Raw genomic sequence first — 24,681 nt, 5'->3', positions numbered from 1 at the left:
AGTTAAAATGTTTTAGCTAACATGGTGGGGAGACGACGAGTTTGAGCTAACATAGCGGGAAGCAACTAGTTTTGAGCTAATATGATGGTGAGACGACAAGTTTGAGTTAAATGGTGGGGAGGCGACGAGTTAAGAAACATGTCGTCTCGAACTCCTAATGTAGAGGCGACGACATGCTAGTAAAATGACAAATATGAAACTAAAATTTTTTGGGTAAATATTTAGAATCTATCTCTAAAAATTAGTCATTTTCAGAATTTTCCCAATTTTTATATATCAACTGATTGGTATTTCGATTCGGTTATAGTCAGCCTTCTGTTCTTTTTCTTTTTTTTTTCAATTCTTTATAGACATAGGGAAAAAAACTCAGAAAATGAAAATAAAGATTTTAAGTCGTAAAAACGTATTAGGGTGTCACATATTGAATTCAAAAATAAAAATAGACGATCTTAATTCAGACATAGTTGACTTACCACATTGACTGCATTTTATTAGAACTCCAACGTTGTAATAATAAGGTTTGGTAAGTAGATCAAAACACAACATGTTTATTAGAAACTGCAATTAAATATTTAAACAACAGGTTCAATAGCAAAGCATTCTTCAGAGACCACTTCATCTTCTTTAGAAACTGCAATTAAATATTTAAACAAAATAACAACATTTCATCGGGGCTAAAAAAGAACGCACAGAGATGAAGAAAACATAAAAATAAGGAAGATAATATGTATGATAACCACAAACCAGGGCAAGTTTAGAAACTTTAAATTTAAGGAGGTAAGATTAGTCAAAATAGAACAAATAAACCACATTTCCCAAAACTATCAATTTTCTAGGGGTGCAAACAAGCCAAGCTGTTCGCAAGCTACTTAAGCTTGAATCGATAAGAAGATTGAAAGAAGCTGAGCTGTTTCGGGCTCAGATAAAGCTTGTTTAGTTATCGAGCCGGAGTTTGAGCCTTGTATGGAAAGTCCAACGACCAAAGCCTTGTGCAAGTTAAAGTCTATAAAAAGAATATTGTTTGTTTTTTTAACGGTTGTAGATTGCAAAAATAAACTGTTAGTGGTGTACAAACTGTGGTAGTGGGTGGTGCTGCTGCTTGATGGTGGTAGTGGCGGGTGGCGGCGGTGGTGGTAGACGGCCAAGGGCGGACCTTCTTAGGGGAGAGCAGGGGTTGTGGCCCCTCCAATTTTTGGGCTTAAAAATAGCATAAGCTTAACTTTTTTGTTAATTTTTTTTTCCTAAGGAAGCTCTCCATGGTGCCTTCACAAGATGGGGAAGAAGATGATGCGTTATGTAACCTTTAGTTTGAATTAAAATATTTAAGATTCTATTATTTTATTATTAAAATGGACATCGTTTAGTCATTTTCAAGAAAAACTGATGTACTTTTGCTTTTCACAATAGGTTATAGTGTTCTACTTCCTTCTTTAAATGTTTCTTTCTTTAAAATTATTTTTGATGTTTATTATGTTAATCATTTTTATAACCTATTTAACTTTATTAAATGCAATTTTAGACTTACTTTAAAAAATGTGTAAAGTATATATAGTAGGAACCACATTTTTACCCGACGCGTTGTGTCGGGGCAATTGATAAAACCTCAACGTTGAAACCTGGGTGTTGGTATAGCTAGAGCGTTACGTCGGTGAGTTGACCCAAATTCAGTTAGTATTATTTACGTTCTTTACGCTATAGACGCCATTAGTAAAACCTTAGCGTCCAAAAAAATATATTCATCAAATTAACATATAAAAAATAAATTAGTTAAAATGACGTTTGTTTGGTCGGTAAACCCAGGCGGCGATAAAACCCACGCGTTGTTGGTCCTGGGCATTGAGGCGGTAACCGGACCAGAATTCAGTCGGTTTCGACTACGTTTGTTACGGTACCAGAGCTAAAAAAAGGGGGGAAATATAAAAAAATTGGGTGGACCAATGGGGTGGGGTCAATCAGTAAACTCGGGCATTGGTAAAACCGAGCGTTGAGACGTTGAGTCTACGCGGATTCGATCGGTTTTCGTCACGTTCGTTATGATATCGAAATTAAAACAAACAAAAGAAAAAACAAAAGTATCATTCGGTCAGATTCCGTTATGTTCATTATGGTACAAAAACAGGAAAAAAAAACAAAATACTATGGACAAGTTAGATGCCGCCAAGTGGCCCAATGGCGGCTTAGCGGCACCAAACTTGTCATTTATATCTAAACTAGTTATTTTACCCAACACGTTGCACCGAGCAGTTGGCAAAACTCCAGTGTTGAAACTCGGGAGTTGATAAAACCTAGGCATTACGACGGTGAAACGACGTAAATTCAGTTGGTATCGGTTACGTTCTACGATATAGACACTGTTGATAAAATTTGATCGTTAAAACCAAAATTTAATTTGTCAAATTATCATATAAAAAGATTAACATATTAAAAAAAAACAAAATATTTAGAATGATGTTTATTTGATCTGTAAACCCGGGTGGTGGTAAAATTCGAGCGATGTCGATCATGGCATTGAGGCGGTAACACGACACGAATTTGGTTGGTTTCAATTACGTTCATTACGGTACTGGAGCTTTAAATGGAAAAATATATATAAAAAAAATTAAGGATTGGGGGTGGGAGTCGAGAGGGGGGGGGGGGGTCGATCGGTAAAGTTGCGCATAGGTAAAACCAAGCGTTGAGGCAGCGAGTCTACGTGAATTCGGTCGGTTTCCGTCAGCTTTGTTATGGTACCGAAACTCAAACAAAAAAATAATGTTTAGTCGGTTTCCATTACATTAAATTTGATAACGAACTAAATAAAAAAACAAAATTCACGAACTAATGCGGTGCCGCAAAATGACCCAATTGGGTACTTGCGGCACCAAAGTCCATATTTATATATGTTAGTAATAATAATAGATAATTGGTTATTTGTTTTGTTTTTGTTTTTAATTTATGGACTTTAATAGGTAAAATAGTTGGTTGTTTTATGTGTAAGAATTTAATATATTTTAAGATTTTCAGCCCCCCAAATATAAATGTTCAAGTTCCGCCATTGTCGATGGCAGTGATGGGTGGCGGACGGTGGTGGTGACGAACAGAGGGTGGTGGATGATGGTGGTGACGGACGATGGGTGTGCTGGTGGCGGACAATGGTGGTGAGTAAAGAAATAAACATAATTATCATTTTTTGTTTGTTTGAATAAACGGGTGAACATAAACACACGTTTTATTCAATCATTTATGCTCATGGATATTTGTTGATTTATTTTCATTTATGTTTTGTTTATTTAAATTTTGTTTGTGTTAATGAATGCTAACTTGAATTATGCCTGATCAAGTATATTAATTTTTGTTCGTTAACTTGTGAACTATTCGTTTAGATTTCAAACGAACGAATATGGACATGCCCATTTTCTTAATGAAAAAATATGAACAAAAGAATTTGTTCGACTATATGTTTGTGTTTGGTTAAAGTTAAAAGAACGAACACAAGCACGCCACGGTGTGTGTTTGTTTAGTTCGTTTATAGAATGAAGCTGCCTATAGATGTATGATGGTATAGAAGTATTACATAGTTGGGCGTTTGGTCTAGTGGTATGATTCTCGCTTTGGGTGCGAGAGGTTCCGAGTTCGATTTTCGGAACGCCCCTATTTTTTTGCCAATAAAATAAACTTTTGAAATAGCAGTACAAAAGCAAAGGAGTTAACTGAGTCGATCAAAACACAACATGTTTAATAAACAAATAGATCAAAACAAGTTTCAGTTCGACACCATGTTTTTATCATGGCTCACATGAACTTAATGGGAGGACGTTTTGAGTTCGACAAGCCAAACTTGCTACTTAGAAATAGAGACTCTTAATCTGAGCCTAATTCAAGCTTAATTTGCAAGTCGCTGAAAATAAAAATCGTCTAGCTAACCGTACATTATAAAAGTTTTGACACAGACTAGTTAAACGTTTTGAGCTCATTTTTATGTACTCGTGTGTTAGTTTAAGCGAAACAAAAAGCCCTATGTTTGTCACTAACATTTGTAAACATAACTCAAATCAACTCATCAAATGCCAACACTTTTGATCAAACTACCAAAGTCAATCCTCTAAACTTGCGGAGATTATTAATGCAACCAGATTACAACTGATTTTTCTCAGCAACAAAATTCCCAAGAAAGAATGACGAAGTAAAACGTTACACGAGTTCCATGATGAGATCATGTTCGGTCATGACGTAAAAACATGTTTTCTTTTATGTGAGTTTCTTTTCCTTGGTGAGAAGTCAAACATGGTAGCCAGTGATTGTGAAGCCTCTACCAACAATCTCTCCTGCGCAAAACCACCCAAAGCATTCCAGCCCAAACAAAGCCGCAATTCCAGCTTGTTCAACATGCAAATCTTTTCTGTTTTTCCATAAATTCTTCACGTAATCAAGTTCCTTCCAGAATGATTCATTACGGCCAGGCAGGCTGCAGAATATGCATAGGAGAAATTAGAAAATTTATGGCTTCATAACAGAATTAAATCACATTATTTTGATAATATCATTTTGTAAACCAAATTTAATAAACAATATCTTTTTAGAAATTCAAAACGGATACAATGACACAGGTTCTAGTCATTTACTAGGCCCAGTTTACCCTTGTGGGGTCCATTACTGATCTCACAAGCTTAGCTTCAAAATGTTGCCATTCAAGTATTGAATTCAAGTTTAGTTCTTGCTAATAACAAACGATATATATAAATGTTTGGTGTAAAATTATACATATGATTAACATATGAGATAAGCATAAACACAACTGGTTTAACCTTCGGCGGCACTGTCTGTTATTAGTGATGACACATTTTTGAAGCTAAATGTAAAATCATGTATATTAAGTTGACATGTATGATTTCACACTAAGCAAGTAAGCATGCTTAAATGCATATTAAGTTGACATGTATAATTTTACACTAACCATGCTTAAACCAATATGTACATGTATTAAGTTCAAACATAAGCATTATCTACCACGTCCAAATTATTAAAATAATTCCTTCAAAATTTAAATAAACGTGAAGCAAACCATTTATAAAACTGAACTGAAAACTTGCAGCCTAAAAATTTTCAATGGGATTAGCCTCTTCTATCCTCAAATCAAAAATGCAACTTTATATGCATTACTATTTTACGAGTTGTAAACTCGAACATAAGAAAATGCTTTCTTGAAAGTAAATAAAATAGCAATTTAATTCTAAACCAAGACATAAGGTCCATATATTAACCTGGCGAGACGAGTGTAGAACAACTGTTTGGACAACTCATTGCATTTCTCAACAGTTGCTGGCTCTTGAACATACTGTTTGTTCTGCTCCAATAGCTGCTTGTAGTAAGCACTTCCATGTTTTGACAAGAATTGGGATGCCTGGTATGCCTTTGATTGCAATTGCGTCAACTTTGATGCCATCCTATCTGTAACTAACACTTATTGTAATGATTCCAGATCAAACATGAAGCAGTAAACAGATACTTTAACAAGCAATACAAAAGATTCATCCATCCAATGTTTAACATCTTCGATGATCAAATACAAAAAGATAAAATAAACAAATACACAATTGATATTAACCTAATTCCATCAAAATTCATAAATAAGCTCGGCTGCTTTTGACTTGCGAGCTGAGTCCGAGCTCGACTAGGCTCGAGCTTGGCTCATTTTGACTTACGAGAGCTCGAGCTCGGATCGTTTTGAGCTCTTATTCTAAAGCTTGAGCTTGGCTCGTTTTGACTTACAAAAGCTCGAGCTCAGCTTGTTTTGAGCTCTTATTCTAAAGTTCAAGCTCGGCTCGTTTTGACTTATGAGAGCTTGAACTCAAATCGTTTTGAGCTCTTATTCCAAAACTCGAGTTTGGCTCATTTTGACTTACAAGAGCTCAGCTCGTGCGTCGCATATTCAAGCTCTTGACTTGAATCATATATTATTTATTAGTTAATCAATTATATAATATATGTTTTTAATTGTCTTTACTTTTTACATATTCTCAGAAAAGCCTTAAACAAGCTGAAGCTAGACTCGAGCTCATGTAGCAACTTAAACGAGCCAAATCTCGGCTCGAACTCGGCTGTGCACTATGAAATTAATAATACATAGAAATCCAAAAGCGATAAAACTTAAAAATACACAACGAACGAGCTCTAAAAAGCTCGGTTCGCTTCAAGCTTCTTAACGATCCAATCACCAGTCATTTGCGAGCGGCTCAGCTCATTTGCACCCCTACGTGTAATCTATCAATCGAACCTCAAACAAGAATCGAGTTAAAAACTCGCAGTTCAATTCGACTATAACAAAAAGTCTAAAACCCTAACAAAACACAGATTCACAAACGGACAAAGTTCATACAATAAACAGAAGCAAATAATAATAATAATGTGTAAAATGAACATACGAAGTGTTGCCCTAACAGATCTAAGCAAATCGTATAGAGATATACTGAACAAAATCATAAAACGCGAAATCTGCAGTGATAATAATAATAAATGAAGATTGAATGAAAGAATGAGTGTTGACCTCAAATCGGAAATTGGTGATTAAGCTGCGAACGGCTCCGATGGAGAAGGTGTGGACTTATGCGAGACGATAGCGACTTGTTTATTGTGACAGCTAGCCCTGATGTTCGGGATTCGTGTTTACGCCCCCTAAAACGGAAATTCGAAATTAGTAAAACCAAATATTAAAAACTACTTTCTTAGCTGACAAAATTCAATCACGGGTGTTGGTAAAACCCATTACGATGATTAGTCGACGCAAATTCGTTCTGTATCGGTTACGTTCGTTAGAGTATAGATATAGACATTGTTGGTAAAGTTTGAGCGTTAAATCCAACAAAAATTAATTCGTCAAATTAACATATAAAAAAAACAAAAAATTTAAAACGATGATTATTTGGTCGGCAAAGCAGGAGGTGTAAAATGTAAAATGCAAGTGTTGTCGGTCTCGGGCATTGTGGTAGTAATTTGACACGAATTCGATCGGTTTTGATTACGCTTGTTACGGAAATGGAGCTAAAAGCTGAAAGAAAAAAAATATATAAATATGAAGGTGGACCAATGGCTAATTTTATTTTTTTTAGGGGGGCGGGGGGAGCGTCGGGCGATAAACTTGCGTGTTGGTAAAACTCGAGCATTGTCAGTCACAGGCGTTGAGGCCGCGAGTCTACCAGAATTTAGTCGGTTTTCGTCAGCTTTGTTATGGTACCGGAACTAAAGCAAAAAAAATGACATTTGGTTGGATTCCCTTATGTTCGTTATGATAACTGAACTAAACAACATACACAAAGAAAAGCAAAAAAAAAAAAAACGAAGTTACCAACTAATATGGTGCCGCCAAGTGACCAATAGGGCACTTGCGGCACTAAAGTCCTAATTTTTATATAGTAGTAATAGTAATGAAATAAAAACCGACGACTTGGTTTATTGTTTTGGTATGTTGGTTTTAGATAATTCCAACTATCAATTTTTGATCGCTGTCGGTTCCAACTAACGAAATGGCTAGTGGCATTCCCACATTTTAACATGTTTACTTCCAATTATCCACGACTAACGGAAACGTAACTCCGTTAGTCTTCGGTCGCCGGAAAAGCGTTTACAACCAGAGAACTCAATTAATTAATTAACACATTGGTCATTTGGTGTCAGCCAAATATCTCATTTGGGCTTTAGGGTTTCTCCGTTGTAGAACTCATATGATCATTTTTATCTGTCATACGAACTATGTGGCTATTTGCTGCCTTTCCAAATAGTTGATGTGACTATATAAACTATATGATACGCCAGTGGTGTTTGCTTTAACTAACTTTTTTTTTTACATGTATTGTTTAGAAAAAGTTCAATATTAAGTTGGTATAAAATGAATACGTTATCCTTATATATTAAAAAGGTAAATAAACTAAATAAATAGCGTAAATTAAATAAATAATTTATATGGTGTCATATTGCAAGTTTAATCGGATAATCTTTTTTTTCTTTCAATATTCACTTTATCATATGGGAGCAACTTTTTAAAATCCACACCAATCCTAAAATTATAGTTGAAAGACAGTAACGTAGATATCACGATATTGATAATCCAGTCTTATGTCTGACCAGATAGGTATGTGTTGAATAATTACGCATTGATATCGGGCATACCGTAGTTTTCAGTCATATCCATTAATTTGTTAAAGATACTCATTGCATTTTTCAGCTATATTTTTATTTTTCAACCTTGGAAATACATTTCATAAAGAAATGAAACTAGTAGAAGAAAACATTATTAGACAATGATTAAAGAAAATGTCATTTTCTTTTTATTTCAAACAAGCAAACATTCAAACAAACAAACGAGAACGATTATCGATCAATATTTTGCAACCTATGCCAACGGAACCACATAATCAACGACAACCTCGCTCTCAACAAATTCCTTTCCTATCGATCCATGCAAGTTTGCCAGCTCCGCATCTGAATCAACGAACTCCACATCATCAAAAACCGCAATCATAGCGATCGAGTACCCCTTGGCCAATTCATAAGACAAACTCTCACCAACACTTATTATATTTTCACTTGTTTTAACTTTACTTTTAAACTCTTCAACTAGCTTATCCTTCTCATTTTCAACCAAATCCTCCTTTAGCTTCAATAACGTAACTCTCATCACTGATCCTGGCTTGATGGAGCCACTACCCCCATCGGAGATCCAATCAACAACCACCAACTCATCAAGTATCGATATTATACTACCAGCGAGACACAAGTGCTCTGGATGCTGGTCGTACGCCTGCAGAGATTCGGTTGAACTGAAACGACAGTGGACAATGTAACTGAAGTTAAGTGAACTAGATGAACATCGTAGGATTTTTCCCACACTGAGATAAAGTGTGACGTCGAGTGAAGCCAAGCTTTTGATTTCGTCTATAATGGTTGCGACTCTGGTAGAGTCAACGTCGGGTTTGAAGTTGAAGAGGACGACGTGTTCGACGGTTTGGTGGTGTGCAGACATCCTGGTTGATGGCTCAGTGGCAGAGGAATATGGAGAGTATTATTCTGGATGGTGCTATGAATATTGATCATGATTTATTTATATCCATGTAAACTTGGGCTGGCTCTTGAATTATTTTATTAGCACAACTCACCTCGTGTTTAATTGATTAACATATAAACTGGAATCTTTAATAGCATAATGATTTTGTAGTGTTCTGTCTTAGTTTTTTCGGTTAGCGTATTCGTTCATTCAATAATTCATAACTAATTACCGAGTAAATTTCAAAAGCTTCACACTTATTTTATTGAAGGATATACGATTAGAAATGATTTTTTAGTGGTTAACATACAATAATTTAAGCAGGGTCTTCTCTAAGAATACAAAAGAAAAGTGGACATGTGACATAAAAAACAAAAATGCCCTAAAATACAAACTAAAAAACTAATTCAAACAAATGTTATAACGATAAAACAAAAACAAGGGTTTTTTTAGCAAAATGATCTGGCTAAAAAATTTAAACGAATCGTGATGCTCTTCTAGCATTTTTGAAAACAAAGCCCTCGACTAACTCTTTGTAATCTTTGATATCGCTTCAATAGCAATAATTGCCAAGCCGCAGAAGTGGCGGACCTCGGTGATGGCGAAGAGCAGAGCCGCAGAAGTTCGCCGGTGAAGGGAAGAAATCCGGCGAAGCCGCGAAGTGAAGAAAGCCGGCGTCCGACGATTGGGAGTTAGGTTTAAGCAGTTCGGTGCCGGTGCTCACGAGCCACGTCTTGAATTTGATTGCATTCATAGATTATCACTATTATTTTTTTTCTTTTTAGCCTGCTGGACCTTTCAAATGTAATGGGCCATACATATAAATTAATTTTGAGTGAATAGCCATTTTCGTCCCTGTGGTTTGCGACTTTCGCCACTTCAGTCCAAAGTTTGATTTTTTGTCAATTTAGTCCTAGTAGTTTTCATTTTTAGCCTGTTATATCCTCCCGTCTAACGGCATCCAAGTATGCCGTTAGTTCTTTATCACCTGAGGGCTAGAAGTGTCTTTTTAGATATTACCTCAGGGACTGAATAGTCTTTTTAGATATTACAATTAATTATTATATTAACTGAATACACAAAACTTAGATACGATATTCACAGTGAAGAACTAGGGAAGAAGAACCAGCGATTAAGTGAAGAACAACATGGAAATGTGGGATACCAGAGCTTCTGGTGATGATTTCGATCCAGACGTTGAATACGGTATGTATTAACCCCTTAACCCTAACCCTAACTATTATCTATTAATCAAAGAAACCCTTGAATTCCAAACCCTAACCCCTAACTATTATCTATTAATCGGTTTCAGGGAATTTTCCAGACCATTTTACTATTAAATTCCACCATGGGGGAGAGTTCGAGAAATCTCCAGAAACTACATACAAGGGGGGTTTGGTTACTTTTGTTGATAGAGTGAATGCTGATCTGTTTTCAGTGATTATTGTGAATGATATGGTACAACAATTAGGCTACAGCGAAGAGGAAGTTCTTACTGACCAGAAATTCTATTTTAGAATTCCCGGAGGGGACTTAGATTCAGGTTTAAGACCCTTGTCCAATGATGTTGATGCTCTTAGCCTCATAGGATATATTAGTGTGCATAAGGTAATTGAGGTGTATGTGGAACATTCACACATTATATCAAAGGTAAAAGAGGCTTCAATGTTAAGTTGTTTTAATGTGGAAATAGATGATGAATTAGAATCTGATGAACCTACAGATGATGATGTAGTTGAATTAGATGACATAGATTTACATAATGTTAGGGTGCCTGAATCTGATGAAGATGTAGAGGGGTTTGATAGTGATAGTGAGGCAGAAGGTTCTGATTATGATTCAGACTTCATATTTAATGAAAACAGTATGGATGACCCAAATCAGGATATAGAATTATTTAGAGCAGCCGTGGATGATATATCTGATGAAGGTGAAGATGTTGAAGATAAAGGAGATGAGTTAGATGATTTAGATCTACATGATATTGATAGTCTTAGTGATCCTGATAATGATACTATGTTGCAAAGAGCTATTAGGATGAACAAGAAAAAAAAGAGAAAATCACACTCAAAAGAAACTGATGAAGAATATTGTCATTTTTACTTGGGTCAAACTTTTGGTGGTAAAGATGAGATAAAGCAAATGGTGAAGACTCATGCAATTCATTCAAGGAGACAACTTCATGTTGTGAAGAATGACAAGATTAGGTATCGTGTAGTGTGTTTGGGGAGAAATTTAAATATGGGTAGTTGTGAAAATAATGATAACCAGACAAATGAGGTGGAAGAGAATCTCATGCCAAGAAGGAAAAGAAAATGTAAAAAAAATTGTGGGGCCCAAGAGGGTAGTTCCAGCCATAAATCCAAACCTAAAAAGAATAAGATTCCTCCTCCCACTTGCCCATGGGTCCTACATGTGTCTTTTGATGGGGCTGAAAGAATATGGTGTGTGACAACATTAGATACTGAGCATCAATGTTTACAAACTAGAACTGTAAGCTTATGCACGGTTGGGTGGTTGGCAAAGGAACTGGAGGAAGATCTTGAAGAGGACCCAAATGAAAGTATGAGGAAATTGCAAAAAAATATTCAAAGGAGGTTGCAAGTTCAAGTCACCCCTAACCAGATTTACAAGGCTAAAAGAGTTGCTAAAAAGAATGTTGTGCATGATTTTAGTGGTCAGTATGCTATTCTTAGAGAATATTGTCAAGAGGTGGTTAGATGCAATCCAGGTATGTATTTTTAAGTATCTTAAACTGTTTACTTATGTATTTTAGTGTAGTTTGCTAAAATATTTACTTATGTATCTTAAAACTGTTTACTTATGCTAGGTACAACTATCAAGATTGATGTTGAAAGTGAATGTAATCCTAGCAGCCCAACTAGACAGTTTAAGAGGATTTATGTATGTTTAGCTCCATTGAGGGAAGGCTTTAAATTATGTGGGAGAGAATTATTGGGGCTAGATGGTTGTTTCATGAAGGGGATATACCCAGGCCAAATCTTAACTGCTGTTGGAGTTGATAGCAACAATGGTATTTATCCTGTTGCATATGCAATAGTTGAATCAGAAAATACCAATTCATGGACATGGTTTTTGGAGATTTTAGCTGATGATCTGGATTTGACATCTAACTCTAATTTCACTTTTATGAGTGACAGGCAGAAGGTAATTATTTAACACTTGATTATGTTTTATATCATATTACTTATAAATATTTTTGTTTTAAAATTAGGGCTTAATACCTGTAATACAAAAAGTTTTCCCAAATGCTGAACATAGATATTGTGCAAGACATATTGAAGAAAATATGAAACAAAAGTGGAAGGGTCAAGCTGCAAAGAATCTGTACTGGAAGTGTGTATATGCAACAACTCCTCAGACATTTAATAAAGCAATGAAACAGGTGTTTACAGAAAATAAGGAGTTATATGATTGGTTGAAGGAAATTCCACCAAGGCATTGGTCACTATCACATTTTACTGGTATTTTTATGTTATTAATTACATTCTTGTTCATTACATTATTGTTAATTACATCCTTGTCAGTTGAATTACTTATGCTTATACTATAGGTAGGGCACTAAGTGATTTGCAATTAAACAACATGTGTGAGGTGTTCAATAGGCAGTTGACACCTGGAAGGGACCTCCCTATCATTAGTTGCCTAGAGTTCATTAGGGAATACCTAATGAAAAGAATTGTGAAAGTGCATATGAAGATAGCAAAATGTAAAGGTCCATTAACACCAAATGTTACAGTTTCATTTAAAAAAATCAAGAAGGATGCCACTAAGTGTAATGTCATTTGGAATGGGGCTACAAAGTATCAAGTTAGTGGTCCAAATCAAGAGCAATATGTTGTGACAGTTGACCAAAGGTCTTGCACATGTAGAATGTGGGACTTGACTGGGATTCCATGCAAGCATGCAGTGGCATGTATTTTTGATATGGGTGAACATGGATTGGATGATGGTGTGCCAGAGAAATGGGTTGACAAAGTGTATTGGTTGGAGACATGGAAGAATGTTTATGCACACACCATAGATCCAATCAATGGCCAAGAAGAATGGGCACCATCCCCTTGGCCCACTAAATTGACTGCTCCTAAGCACCATGTGCAGATTGGTAGACCAAAAAAGAATAGAAAGAAATCTGCTGTGGAAATTGAATTACTGAGTCAAAAGGTTGGTAAAGCCAAGAAATTGCCAAGGAAGGGTCGTACAGTTACATGTGATATTTGCAAGCAACCAGGACACAACAAGAGATCTTGCAAGAAGAGGAAAACAGGAGATATAAGAGAAGCAGGAGGTTTAGGAACACAAGTTGATGCAACTGATGCAGCAGGCTGTTCAGGGGTTTAAACTGCTTTTGGTATTGTAATATTAGGATGTTAAACTGTTTTTGGTATTGTAATATTTTGGTACTATGTTTAATTATGTTAAAACTTGTAATCTTTTGGTATTAGGATGTTTTTGGTACTTTTTACTTTATGTTAAAACCTGTAATCTTTTGTATTGGTTAGTTGACCTTACAAATGTCAACTGGAATGGCTAATGGTATATTGTTTGAATTGCATAGTTGATTGTAGTTAAAGGGCATTTTGGTAATTTGTATTGGTTTTTATTTGTTTGTCTGTTTTTTTCCTGTTTGTTTGATCTGAACAAGCAGGTGGACCTATGTTCATAGATTGCAAAAAGTCATTTGACCTTAACATACAAAAGCAACCAATTTTGGTACTTTGCAGACAAAAACATACAATCTGCATAGTTGACTTTTACAAAAGTCAACTACAGTGGTACCATTGACCTGTCAAACATTTTACACAAAACCAACCAATTAGCTTGTCAAACATTTTACAAAACACTTAATCAAACATTGAGTTGTTTAATCTAACCATATGTTCAAACAAAGACCATACATTTTCATATCATAAAATTAGTACTACAAAAGACAATACAGTGGTACGATGACCATACAACAAAGAGATCTTAGCAAGACAACTTCAACATTCAGTGGAAACATACATAAAGGAAAAAAACAACCAAAACAAAAGTCAATGCAAACTTCATTCTTTTGGTCTTCAATTCCAATTTAGTACATGTTTGACATATTGGAGGATCCATCCAAACAACAAAGCCACAACTCCTTGGCTGCAATTAACAAAAATTAGGGCAAAAATTAGGGGAAAAAAACCTAATTTCAAATGTTTGTTCAATACAATTGTATAAGTTACCTGTTTGCTGCAACAAAAGAACCGTCTTCCTGGGTTACTCTCCGTATATGAGGTACGAATCACAGTAGGCCAACCACATGAGCAGAAAACCATGATTGATGATCTAGAGTTTTGATGGAACAATTAGGTTGATAAGCTAGGGCTTCGTTCTGCTTTTGGTCTTATAAGGAAAAGAAAACTGATTTAAATTAAACATAATCTAAAACTAAAAAGAAAAAGACAATAATACCCTTAAACTAACGGCATACTTGGATGCCGTTAGACGGGAGGATATAACAGGCTAAAAATGAAAACTACTAGGACTAAATTGACAAAAAATCAAACTTTGGACTGAAGTGGCGAAAGTCGCAAACCACAGGGACGAAAATGGCTATTCACTCATTAATTTTTTTTAAATCCATGGGCCCTAAAAAGGAGTAGGGACTTGAGGCCACACCCTCATAGACGGGCCTGAATTTAAGTAATGGTATTGGTGGTCAATGTGTTTAGGGGTGGTTGTATATTACCAAAATAAAAGGGTACGCAGGGGCGGTTCATGGGCCAACGGAAACAAGTTGGAGTTTTAGGCCCACACTTAATTAACGTCTTCAAGTTCAAAAAAATATTATATATAGATATATTATAATGGGTAAAGTAACCTCGAAGTAATATATGGTGTGGTGGTAGATTTGGTTGTTACTTAAGTATTGGTCATGAGTTTAAAACTTGTGATAAGCAAAAAAAATAATAATAAATAAATAAAAAATAAAATTTTTTTTTAACAATTGCCATGAAAATGCTACAAAATCCTATTTCGATTTAGGCCTCACATTTGTTGAGCTGGCCCTGAGTGTACAAATACATGTCATGGTTTGGTAACTCGTATGTTGAAATCTCTAACTAAGTTTCTGAAAACATACACATACTAACATACTCTCTCGTTTTATTACTACCAAGAATATACTAAAAGAGACTGTTATTATGGTTAGAAAACGTGTTATTACTGCTATCATGATCAAAATCATTAGAACCAGAAGTTTTTCAAATGGGTTCAGTATTTGCCCGTGCTTGACCGTTGTCAAGGCTTTCCGGTTGGGTCAAGCGGAGTCACGTAAAAAAATGACTAATCCTAAATTGACCGTCTTTCTTATAAAATAAATCACCAGTAATCCCTGAGTGCATAAATTCAACACAATGAATACGTAATTTTAAACATAAACGTATGATCCTAATCTAATACTAATAGTACTAACGGTAATCTTATTCACTTAATATCAGATTAGATATTTTTCTATTCGTCTTCTATAATCCTAATCAAGCTTAAGCATATTATAATTACACATAAATGACCAACATATGCGATCAAACAAAAACTAACCACTAACCTTGTATTGGATAGATGATTGGATTTGAAAACCGAAATCAATGATGGATGATTAAATCAAAAACTAACCAAGGTTTTTAAGCATATACACTAATTTCTTAAAAGATACTCATTGTGACTTCCATATATATATATATTTTCTTTTCATTTGTACTTTTATATAATTTTACTTTTACCTATAAATAATATATTCAAAATACATATAATAAAGAAATAAAACTATTCTAGACCAGGGATAAAGAAATTGTTCTTTTCTTTATTTCAAACAAGCAATCATTCAAACAAACAAATGAGAACGATTATCGATCAATATTTTGCAACCTATGATAACGGAACCACATAGTCAATGACAACCTTGCTCTCTACAAAATCCTTCACTATAGATTCATGCAAGTTAGCCAGCTCCGCATCTGAGTCAACGGCCTCCACATCATCAAAAACCGCAATCATAGCGATCGAGTACCCCTTGGCCAATTCATAAGACAAACTCTCACCAACACTTATTATATTGTCACTCGTTTTAACTTTACTTTTAAGCTCTTCAACTAACTTATCTTTCTCATTTTCAGCCAAATCCTCCTTTAACTTCAACAACGTAAGTCTCATCACTGACCCTGGCTTGATCGAGCCACTACCCCCGTCGGATATCCAATCAACAATCACAAAGTCATCAAATAACGGTATTATTCTCTCAGCCAAACGCAAGTGATCTGGATGCTGGTCGTACGCCTGCAGAGATTCGATTGAACTGAAACGACCGTAGACAATGTGACTGAAGCTAAGTGAACTAGACGAACATCGTAGGATTTTTCCCACACTGAGATAAAGGGTGACGCCGAGTGAAGCCAAAATTTTGATTTCGTCTATAATGGTTGCGACTCTGGTGGAGTCAACGTCAGGTTTGAAGTTGAAGAGGACGACGTGCTCGACGGTTTGGTGGTGTGCAGACATTCTGGTTGGTGGCTCAGTGGCTGAGAAATGTAAAGAATAATATTCTGAATGATGTTATGAATATTGGTCATGAGATGTTCACTATCTATTTATATCCATGTAAAGTTGTAAACGTGTTAACTTGATTAACAAATATTTAAAAGCATATGATTTTTGTAGCGTCGTGTCTTGTTTTTTTTCTCTTTTAGCGTGTTCATTTATAATGCTTCCAAAAACATCACATTTATTGAATAATGTAATAAGGTTAAGAATTTTGTAGTGGTTGAAATGAAATACAATAATTTAGTGGTGGTAAAATCTTTGTCATTATTGTAACAAATGGACTAGACCAAAATAAGTGTACAGATAGTCAAATACATGTCATGATTTGTAACTACTAAGAATTATGAGAGAGACTGCTGTTATAGTTAGAAGATGCATTATTACTACTATGATAATCTTAATCATTCAATAAAAGAATTTAAAAGATTTGTAAATAGGGAAGATTCCTAAAATAGTTTCTTTATAGAAAAAGATTCTAAGTTTGTCCATCTTATTAAAGTTTCAAGCTTTGTCCCTTACGTATCTCATCGCCGGCAATGTGTTAGGGAATACCGCCGATGAGTTAGTAAGCCAATCAAAAAACAACGCGCCGGCGGAATACCGAATACGCATGGTTGATGTTCATCGTCAACGATAAATTAATACTTAACGCATCGTCAACCACGCGTATTCCGCCCACGCGTTGTTATCCGATTGGTTTACTAACTCAACGGCGGTATTCCCTAACACATCGCCCGACAATGAGATACGTAAGGGACAAAGCTGGAAACTTTAATTACGAGGGATAAACTTAGAATCTCTTTATATAAAAAGGCTATTTTAAGAATTTTCCCTTGTAAATTCAGGAACAGGTTACCTTTCAGGCTTTCGGTTACTAGATTACACAGCCTAAATTGGAGCCCATTTAATAAACGAGCTCAGCTTGGCCAGGCTTTATTTTGAAGACTAAACTGACTGTTGTTTTATTTATATGCAAATGTAATATTTTTATTAAGTTAAACCTTTTGTGATAATTTTTTAATTCTCTTACATACAGATGAAGGGTATAGACGTGATGATGCCAGTTTCTCCGGGGATGTTCGGTAACCTCTTCTGAATCGGTCAGAGGTAAAGCGTGTTTGGTTCATTTTAAAGACACCTCGTAATGGTTTATGAAGCCCCGTAATGGGTAAGTTTTAGAAACATAATCGGCCTGGTCTCTTAATGGCTCCAACACAAAGTTGCTAAGCAATCCTATGATTTGCACATTTGAATGTCTAGACGAACAGGGTCTTGGGTCAATCAATCCTAGCAAGTTCAAATTTATCCGTTGACCCGACCCACTCATTTTGGATGCAATCCAAGGCCGAGGTCAAGAAACACACACCGGAAACAAAGTGTTGTGAACTTGGAAGATGTGGTGACTATATGTGGAAACAAAAATAAATAAAATAGGAAGGCCAATATAGAACTTATATTATGCAAAATACATGTAATTAGCCCTTTAGGAAAAAACTGTTATGTGGTGTAAATTGCTTATGATAAGTTAATTATCCTATCTTTTCTCATAAATAAACAAAAATTATACAGTTAATTCTAAAAAGCAAATAAGATTACAAAATTATGTTTTAAAAAAGAAGCAAACCTCAAAGTTCAACTTTGGCAGATTTTGACTTGTGCTGTGTAAAGGTAGCCTTCTTTGCTTTCCACCATTTCTGCAACTTAAAAGCCATTTTAGTGGCATGCATCTTTGTTGCTTCACCAGCACTTATTATTCCTTCTGTAATCTTTTGCTTCCAATCCACTTTCTTGTTATCGCTTTCTTTTTCCCTCATAATCTTTCCCTTAAAAACCAAAATATTCACTTATCAGCCACTAGTTCTAGAGATCATGGTTGAATAATAGGTCAAAGCTGCTAACTTTTAGTTCTTTTTGTCTGTTTTTAATCATTTTATAATATACATGCATTACAAAGATCCACCGATTCGTAAGCAAGTTCGTTGAAATTGCTGCTTCAAGATTCCAAGATTCTTACCAAATTTGAAGGGATTGATTGTTCTTCATCATCGTCGTCGTCATCTTCATCATCAAATCCTTTTCCACTCATTAATTCTTCCCTTGAGTACATTTTCATGCTAGGTGCTCCAGGAATACCCTCCATTGATTTCAACATCTTTTCCATTTCAGCTTCTTTTGCTGACTTCGGGACAAAAATTTCCCCAGGCTCTCGATCCTGAAAATTTTACAAGATAAATAAGTAAATAAATAAATCCGTTACGACATGAAATATTAAAGTAAGGATAATTTTGGTAATTTACAAAAATTAAATAACCCAAAGAAACCAAAAACATTATGTTAATCCGAAGAGTATGGACCTCACTGAACCAAACACCAATTTTTTCATCCCTAATTTAGGTTTTTTTTATTGCTTTAATTGTTGGACTAATCATGTTTGTTCACATGTGAAGCAGATGGTGCGAAGGAAATTGGCGTGCAAGGGTCTGCAACATCTATTGCTAAATGTCCCATGAAATTTTGCAATATTTTTTACTTTATCTTTTTAGAAATTTTCAGAGCTACATGGCTACCGTATTTTATCAATATTAATAAGCATTTAGATTTTATACATGTGACAAATAGTCAAATCGCTTTATTCTGTTCATATGTTGTAATCATCATGTTTTATACATGCGACAAATAGTCGAATCGCTTAATTTTGTTCATACGTTGTAATCATCATGGAATGAGGAGCATATTAGCATCATGAAAAGATCTACCTTAGGAACTGGTGGTGGCTTGGTATTACATGCTTTAGTGAGATCTTTGCATAGGAATTTAACCAAAGAACTCAAAGTAGGCTTCTTTTGGTAAATATACTCCGCAACATCTGTGTCATAGTACCCAATAACCTAAAACAATCACCAAAATATTAAAAATTATACCATTAAAAAGTAACAAAAGCATTACGATATAAATAATAAATAGTAAAGCAAAAGGTAAACAAATTGTTACCTCTTGACAAGCTCGTTCGATAGTTTTGCACTCTGAACCACATTGTCCTTCAGAATCTTGTTCAACAAGCTGCAAGTGGACCGGATAAAAAGATAAGATACCATCCAATGAATATAAAAATGTTCCATTTGTTTATACTTTACACCAAATTTTAGCTGCAAATATATCTATCCCCACACCAAACAAATGAGATCCAGAAAATGGAAATGCTGGATGCTATACAACAAATTTCAACGCCTACATTCTCGATTCTACTTTTCTATACAAATGGAAATCATTGGTCAATCATGTAATATTCTCATGTTGTGTTAAGCTACCAATGGGCCAAAAACAAAAGGCATTTTATTGTAAAAGTTCATTTATACCAGTTTTTTAAGTCCAAATTCATTTCTCAAAGAAATAAGTAGGAAATATTTGAATCCATGTTCATTTTATCCGCATCATATAAGCTGGACCACAATATGAAATTATTGAATGGCATAAATTGCCAAAATCTAGTACCAGACCTACTTATTTACTGGCTCAACTCTCAGATGCCAATACATCATCGAATATTATCAAGTAAAACCTAATTATATTCCACTTTTCCACACTTTGTGACTAACAGAATAGAATAATTGAAATCAAGTTAACAATTACCTCCAATCTATCACCTTGCTCTACGATGTCAATTTTCAGGATCCAGTCAGCTTCTTGCTTCTTCAAATTGCACACATTCTCCGAAATTTCGATTACATCATACTCTGAGATCTGATACAAAATTGATACACAACAATTAGGGTTGTAAATGAACTGAAAGAGGTCTTGTTCATGTTCATCTGTTAAGCTTTTATCGGACAAGCGAACAGTTCATGGGCACCTAACCGAACAAAATTTCTTGTCCGTTAACGGTTCACGATCACAAACAATGTCTTATTGATTCGTCTAGCCTTAGATTGGTGAGTGCCAACGGTTCGGTCCAGCTACCAAGTGTCTATTGGTATTTTTCTTTTAACATTCATATCCATATGCTAATTTACATATAAACTAATCACATAATACTCATGCATATATTTTTAGAGCTAATAATTTTGCTTAAATCAATATAAAAAAACCTTTAATGAACAAACATAAACAAACAAAGATTAATGAACGTTCACGGACACAAATGAGCGAGCACGCTCTTAGTTCATGTTCATTTATTTAGACCGAAATTCCTTGTTCATGTTCGTTTATTTATTAAACAAACGAATACTAACGGAATCCACATGCTAGATGCTTAATCCTTCGTTACTATGATAGTAAACCATTCTCAATTGATAACATAACAATTAGGCCACTCGTGAATCCTGCAACTACATTCACATTGCACATGAGATCTAACACAAAATTGATAAACAACAATCACACACACAAAACAACAAATACTAACAGAATCACTAAACGAAAACCGTTATAATTTGATGACGTAACAATTAGGTCATTACGAATCATCTAACCACAAGCAATTTTATAATTATTAAAACAAAATCAGATAAATAACGAGTTAATCACCTTCTTCGGAGATACGTTCGTCTGCTTGCTTCGAACTTGTTCGTGTAACTCCTTCGCGAGCTTCTCGCACACTTGACATTTAATAAACGGTATATCGCCTCTCCGAGCAACTCCAGCTGGTTTTGCACAATGCGATAACTGAATCAACGATGAACATAACAACAAGGTTAAAAATAAAAACAGTGAATTAAACATCACTACTGCGTGTGGCTGTGTGCGCGGAGGATCCAAGGCGGTTGCAGTAGCGGCAAGATACTGTTGTTGGAGAGTAACAGAGTATTGGTTTCGGTGTAACCAATTGGACGAAATTGCCCTTGGATGCAAGTACACGTGGTTACTTGGTTTTGATTGGCTGGTTTAGTGCCACGGTGGCATGGTGGACAGTCCCCACATTTGGTTAACTTTAACATGTGTTTTGTGGTTTTAAAAATCGCTAGTATGACGGAAGAGTGTGGACTAGCAATCACACTGGATTAATCGGGTCAAGGTTTAATATAATTTTCAGTTTTATATACACGTATATATTTTTAAATGTAATTTTAAATTTATACATATATAAACATATCTTGGCTAGAATTTCGTTAGAAACCGTTGATTTTTGCTAGAATCTTGTCGGAAACTATTGATTTTGGCCGAAATCTCGTCGGAAACCGCCGATTTTGGCCAGAACCTTATTAGAAAAAGCCTATTAAGTTTGATTAATCTTGATTTTGGCTGGATTTTGACCATTGAGTGATTAATTGGCCGATTTAGCCCAAAATAAACCTCAGCCCTAATTCGCAAGCCCCCTCGCGTGAGGAGCTGAGGCGTATTTGGGGGTGAAAAGACAAAACTGCCCCTCACGTGAGGGGCACACTAATGGGTTTAACGAGCAGACTTAACAGGGTTAGTGAGATTGGGTTTAATTGCAAGTGAAATGAAACCACAGAGATGAAAATCGCATATTTAAAAGCTATTGAACTAAAACCGCAGATTTAGACAAACCATAGTGACGAAACCGCATTTTTAATTAATTTATTTGATTAAAATAATGCAATGATAATCACATGGTCATTTTTAATTAAGAATGAATTATAACTCGATCCTCAATATTCTTTTATCTATAATAGCAACTCAAAAAGTTTGACAAAACAACTTAAAGTTATTCTTATGAAAACATATTTACTTTACTTATGTTAGAAGAAGAAAAAGTTTATTATAGAGCATAAAGCATTATTCTGTTTATGTGCCGTCTCTAATCATACATATGGTAAGTTAGGAGTTACATCATATAGCTTGTTTTAAGGTAATAGTTGCCCAAGTACACAATGTTACAACTACAAAATGTGTTTATTATTTGAATCTACCCGAAAATGAAATTTGAGCAAAACAAGATTTAGTTACTGTGCGTTGCGACAGCTCGAACTTGATTCGCAAATGAACCCTGACGTTTATGTTAATTACCTCGCTGGAAAACCCAATAGAATCGGAGCGTCTCTGCATAGATGTTTTAAACCAGCGCGTCAAGGCGGGGACACGCCGTAACTCGGATGGTATTGGTCCGGTTCGTTATGGTACCGTCAGAATAAAAGTTTTGAGAACAAAGTTGAAATGCTAAAAGTCTTGTATCAAAAGTGTAAATGTGCGAAACTTAGACGGCTACAGTTTTAAGAACATGTAACTTTGGTGGCCAATGTAAAATGTTTTAAACTTTTATACTTTGCTTTTTAATATATAATAATTCAAATTTTCGAATCAGCTTGACATCCTAACAAGATGGTGTTCAAATCCGAGTCACATATGTAATAAAAGTAAATAAACACGTATATATTTTTATCTCGTTTTTTCATAGTGACCTAACTTATAAACAATAATCCAAGCTATTTTTTTACTAACAATGTTACACCAATAACATAAAAGTCAAAACTCTTCTTGTTAACCTGTTGACAAAAACATTGAACCTAGCTGTTTATGATGCCAAAATTAGGGTTCAATTAAGTTGTTTCACGTCTAAACACAATGTTTTTGATATATATGAAGAGGTATGTACCCGCCTCAACACCGAGCGAGGCGGGTCAACCCACAAGATATAGACAAGAGGCTTGAAATCAAGATATTATAAAGGCACAAAGCCAAAACCTATGTGCATGGCGCATATCACGTATGCTCATGCATCACATGCTCAGGCATCACATATGCTCACGCACCACATATGCTCACGCACCACATATGCTCACGCATATCACATCTGCGCGTGGCGTATCCGCGCGTGGCGCATATCACATGCTTGTGCATATCACATCTGCGCATGAAACATCTGCGCGTGAGAATAAAGAGAAGACCTCGCGCATCCTCAGGATAGGCGCATATCACACATGCACATAATCAACCTCGTCCTTATCCAAATCAGGATTAGGGCAACCTTGATTGTGCACGTCAGACAACCTTCCAGAAGGTATTTTTTAAGGAATAAGAATATGCTGATGTTGACAGCTGCCAATGAAAGGTGGACAACTCAGCATAACCCATGTGCTACCACGTGATTATAACCAATGAAAAAGCACCAGGTGTCCCCAAGGACACGTGGCGCAAAGCAATTGGAGGAGGCCAACAAGGCCCTAATTGGGTCTGAGACCAATCATTGGAAACCCTAGCACTATAAATACCACATCAACTCCACAAGGAGACAAACAACACAATTACACAGTATTCAGCTATATTAAGCAATACTCTCCAATTTCCTTACTCTCATATTATTATCTTCTCCTACAAACACTTATTCTCACACCGGAGGGTTACCCCAAAGAGGACCCCTCTGTCCCTTTCTGAGGGGTAAGTTTACGGTGCTGTTCATTTTGTAGGTGGAAGAATCCAGATCCCAGAGATCCATCGGTGAAATAGCATAATCACACCCGAGGAAAGTAGATCGTCTACCAGTGAGTCGATCCACGTTTCTTCATTGGCGCCATCACCTGTTACAACGGCAACAAGATCTCATCAGATCTATATAAAAAAAATTTTCACCATGGTTTCTGGCGTTCGTAACGTTGATCAAGTTCTGGAGGATATTGAACGTGAGGATGTTAATGAGGGACAACAGTTTCTGAGGGTGCCGCGTGATTCTACGCGCACCACCAGTAACCGTCCCTTCATCACAACTCCTCATGGCCAGACTGAAACTCCTCCAGACGATCTCACGTTACAAAATCTTGCCGGCGCGAAACAAAAAGGACCAATGGGTCCAGAAGATGAAACAAATGACCCTAAAGAATGGCTCATAAACGAGCAACGGCGTCTAATGGACAAATACAATGAGCTGGTCAAACACAAAACACAAAGGCAAGCGTTTGATAAGCAAACCGTTCATGGAACAAGAAGGGGGCGCGCGCCGGAAGAGGGTCACTCTGTTCACACTGAACACGCTGAGTTTAGTGATGAAGAAGTGCACAGCGTCAGGAGGACGCGAGATACTCATGCAGGAGGCTCACAGCCCCGCGCGCAAATGAACATGGCGCCTGGAGCCAGAGCCGATCTGGATCTGCACACACCGTACAGCCCACCAGTGAGAGGGC

At 35.9% G+C, this 24,681-nt stretch overlaps 4 protein-coding genes, 1 non-coding gene and 2 pseudogenes across 5 annotated transcripts; 3 read left to right on the top strand and 4 right to left on the bottom strand.

Moving 5' to 3' along the window:
- Positions 1–3,559: 3,559 nt before the first annotated feature.
- On the top strand, positions 3,560–3,631 carry TRNAP-UGG (transfer RNA proline (anticodon UGG)). The gene has a single exon. It is a non-coding gene; the product is annotated as a tRNA-Pro (tRNA).
- Positions 3,632–4,171: 540 nt separating this feature from the next.
- LOC143587346 (uncharacterized) lies at positions 4,172–5,559 on the bottom strand. Its single transcript, XM_077068660.1, has 2 exons — positions 5,241–5,559; positions 4,172–4,444 (listed from the first exon to the last, which is right to left on the bottom strand). Exons 1-2 carry the CDS (start codon positions 5,420–5,422, stop codon positions 4,258–4,260), a joined length of 369 nt encoding a protein of 122 aa, XP_076924775.1. The 5' UTR covers positions 5,423–5,559; the 3' UTR covers positions 4,172–4,257.
- A 2,806-nt stretch (positions 5,560–8,365) lies between these two features.
- On the bottom strand, positions 8,366–8,995 carry LOC143587358 (stress-response A/B barrel domain-containing protein UP3 pseudogene; annotated as a pseudogene).
- A 1,601-nt stretch (positions 8,996–10,596) lies between these two features.
- LOC143587345 (uncharacterized) lies at positions 10,597–12,201 on the top strand. The gene is made up of 2 exons (XM_077068659.1): positions 10,597–11,747; positions 11,847–12,201. Exons 1-2 carry the CDS (start codon positions 10,682–10,684, stop codon positions 12,194–12,196), a joined length of 1,416 nt encoding a protein of 471 aa, XP_076924774.1. The 5' UTR covers positions 10,597–10,681; the 3' UTR covers positions 12,197–12,201.
- Positions 12,202–12,295: 94 nt separating this feature from the next.
- LOC143587357 (uncharacterized) lies at positions 12,296–13,378 on the top strand. Its single transcript, XM_077068667.1, has 2 exons — positions 12,296–12,501; positions 12,591–13,378. The coding sequence occupies exons 1-2, from the start codon at positions 12,327–12,329 to the stop codon at positions 13,376–13,378; spliced, it is 963 nt and encodes a 320-aa protein (XP_076924782.1). The 5' UTR covers positions 12,296–12,326.
- Positions 13,379–15,934: 2,556 nt separating this feature from the next.
- Positions 15,935–16,564, bottom strand: LOC143587356 (stress-response A/B barrel domain-containing protein UP3 pseudogene; annotated as a pseudogene).
- Positions 16,565–18,599: 2,035 nt separating this feature from the next.
- On the bottom strand, positions 18,600–22,612 carry LOC143587355 (uncharacterized). The gene is made up of 6 exons (XM_077068666.1): positions 22,574–22,612; positions 21,131–21,385; positions 20,237–20,347; positions 19,598–19,666; positions 19,363–19,494; positions 18,600–18,818 (listed from the first exon to the last, which is right to left on the bottom strand). The coding sequence occupies exons 1-6, from the start codon at positions 22,610–22,612 to the stop codon at positions 18,600–18,602; spliced, it is 825 nt and encodes a 274-aa protein (XP_076924781.1).
- Positions 22,613–24,681: the final 2,069 nt, after the last annotated feature.

Source organism: Bidens hawaiensis, unplaced genomic scaffold (genome assembly GCF_021521415.1).
Source record: "Bidens hawaiensis isolate Kalapana, Puna unplaced genomic scaffold, B.hawaiensis_p1.1 tig00035461_1, whole genome shotgun sequence".
Taxonomy (NCBI): Eukaryota; Viridiplantae; Streptophyta; class Magnoliopsida; order Asterales; family Asteraceae; genus Bidens; species Bidens hawaiensis.
Note: the sequence above shows the minus strand (reverse complement) of the source record. Positions and strands in the feature narration are given on the sequence as shown.

Excerpts from the sequence above, each read along its gene's own strand:
- LOC143587346 (XM_077068660.1), bottom strand. The coding sequence starts at position 5,422 with ATGGCATCAAAGTTGACGCAATTGCAATCAAAGGCATACCAGGCATCC. Across the intron at positions 4,445-5,240 it reads TTCTACACTCGTCTCGCCAG|CCTGCCTGGCCGTAATGAAT; the intron begins GTTAATATATGG and ends CATATTCTGCAG.
- LOC143587345 (XM_077068659.1), top strand. The coding sequence starts at position 10,682 with ATGTTAAGTTGTTTTAATGTGGAAATAGATGATGAATTAGAATCTGAT. Across the intron at positions 11,748-11,846 it reads GGTGGTTAGATGCAATCCAG|GTACAACTATCAAGATTGAT; the intron begins GTATGTATTTTT and ends TACTTATGCTAG.
- LOC143587357 (XM_077068667.1), top strand. The coding sequence starts at position 12,327 with ATGAAACAAAAGTGGAAGGGTCAAGCTGCAAAGAATCTGTACTGGAAG. Across the intron at positions 12,502-12,590 it reads GTCACTATCACATTTTACTG|GTAGGGCACTAAGTGATTTG; the intron begins GTATTTTTATGT and ends CTTATACTATAG.
- LOC143587355 (XM_077068666.1), bottom strand. The coding sequence starts at position 22,612 with ATGCAGAGACGCTCCGATTCTATTGGGTTTTCCAGCGAG. Across the intron at positions 19,667-20,236 it reads AGCAAGGTGATAGATTGGAG|CTTGTTGAACAAGATTCTGA; the intron begins GTAATTGTTAAC and ends GTCCACTTGCAG. Across the intron at positions 19,495-19,597 it reads TCGAACGAGCTTGTCAAGAG|GTTATTGGGTACTATGACAC; the intron begins GTAACAATTTGT and ends TGATTGTTTTAG.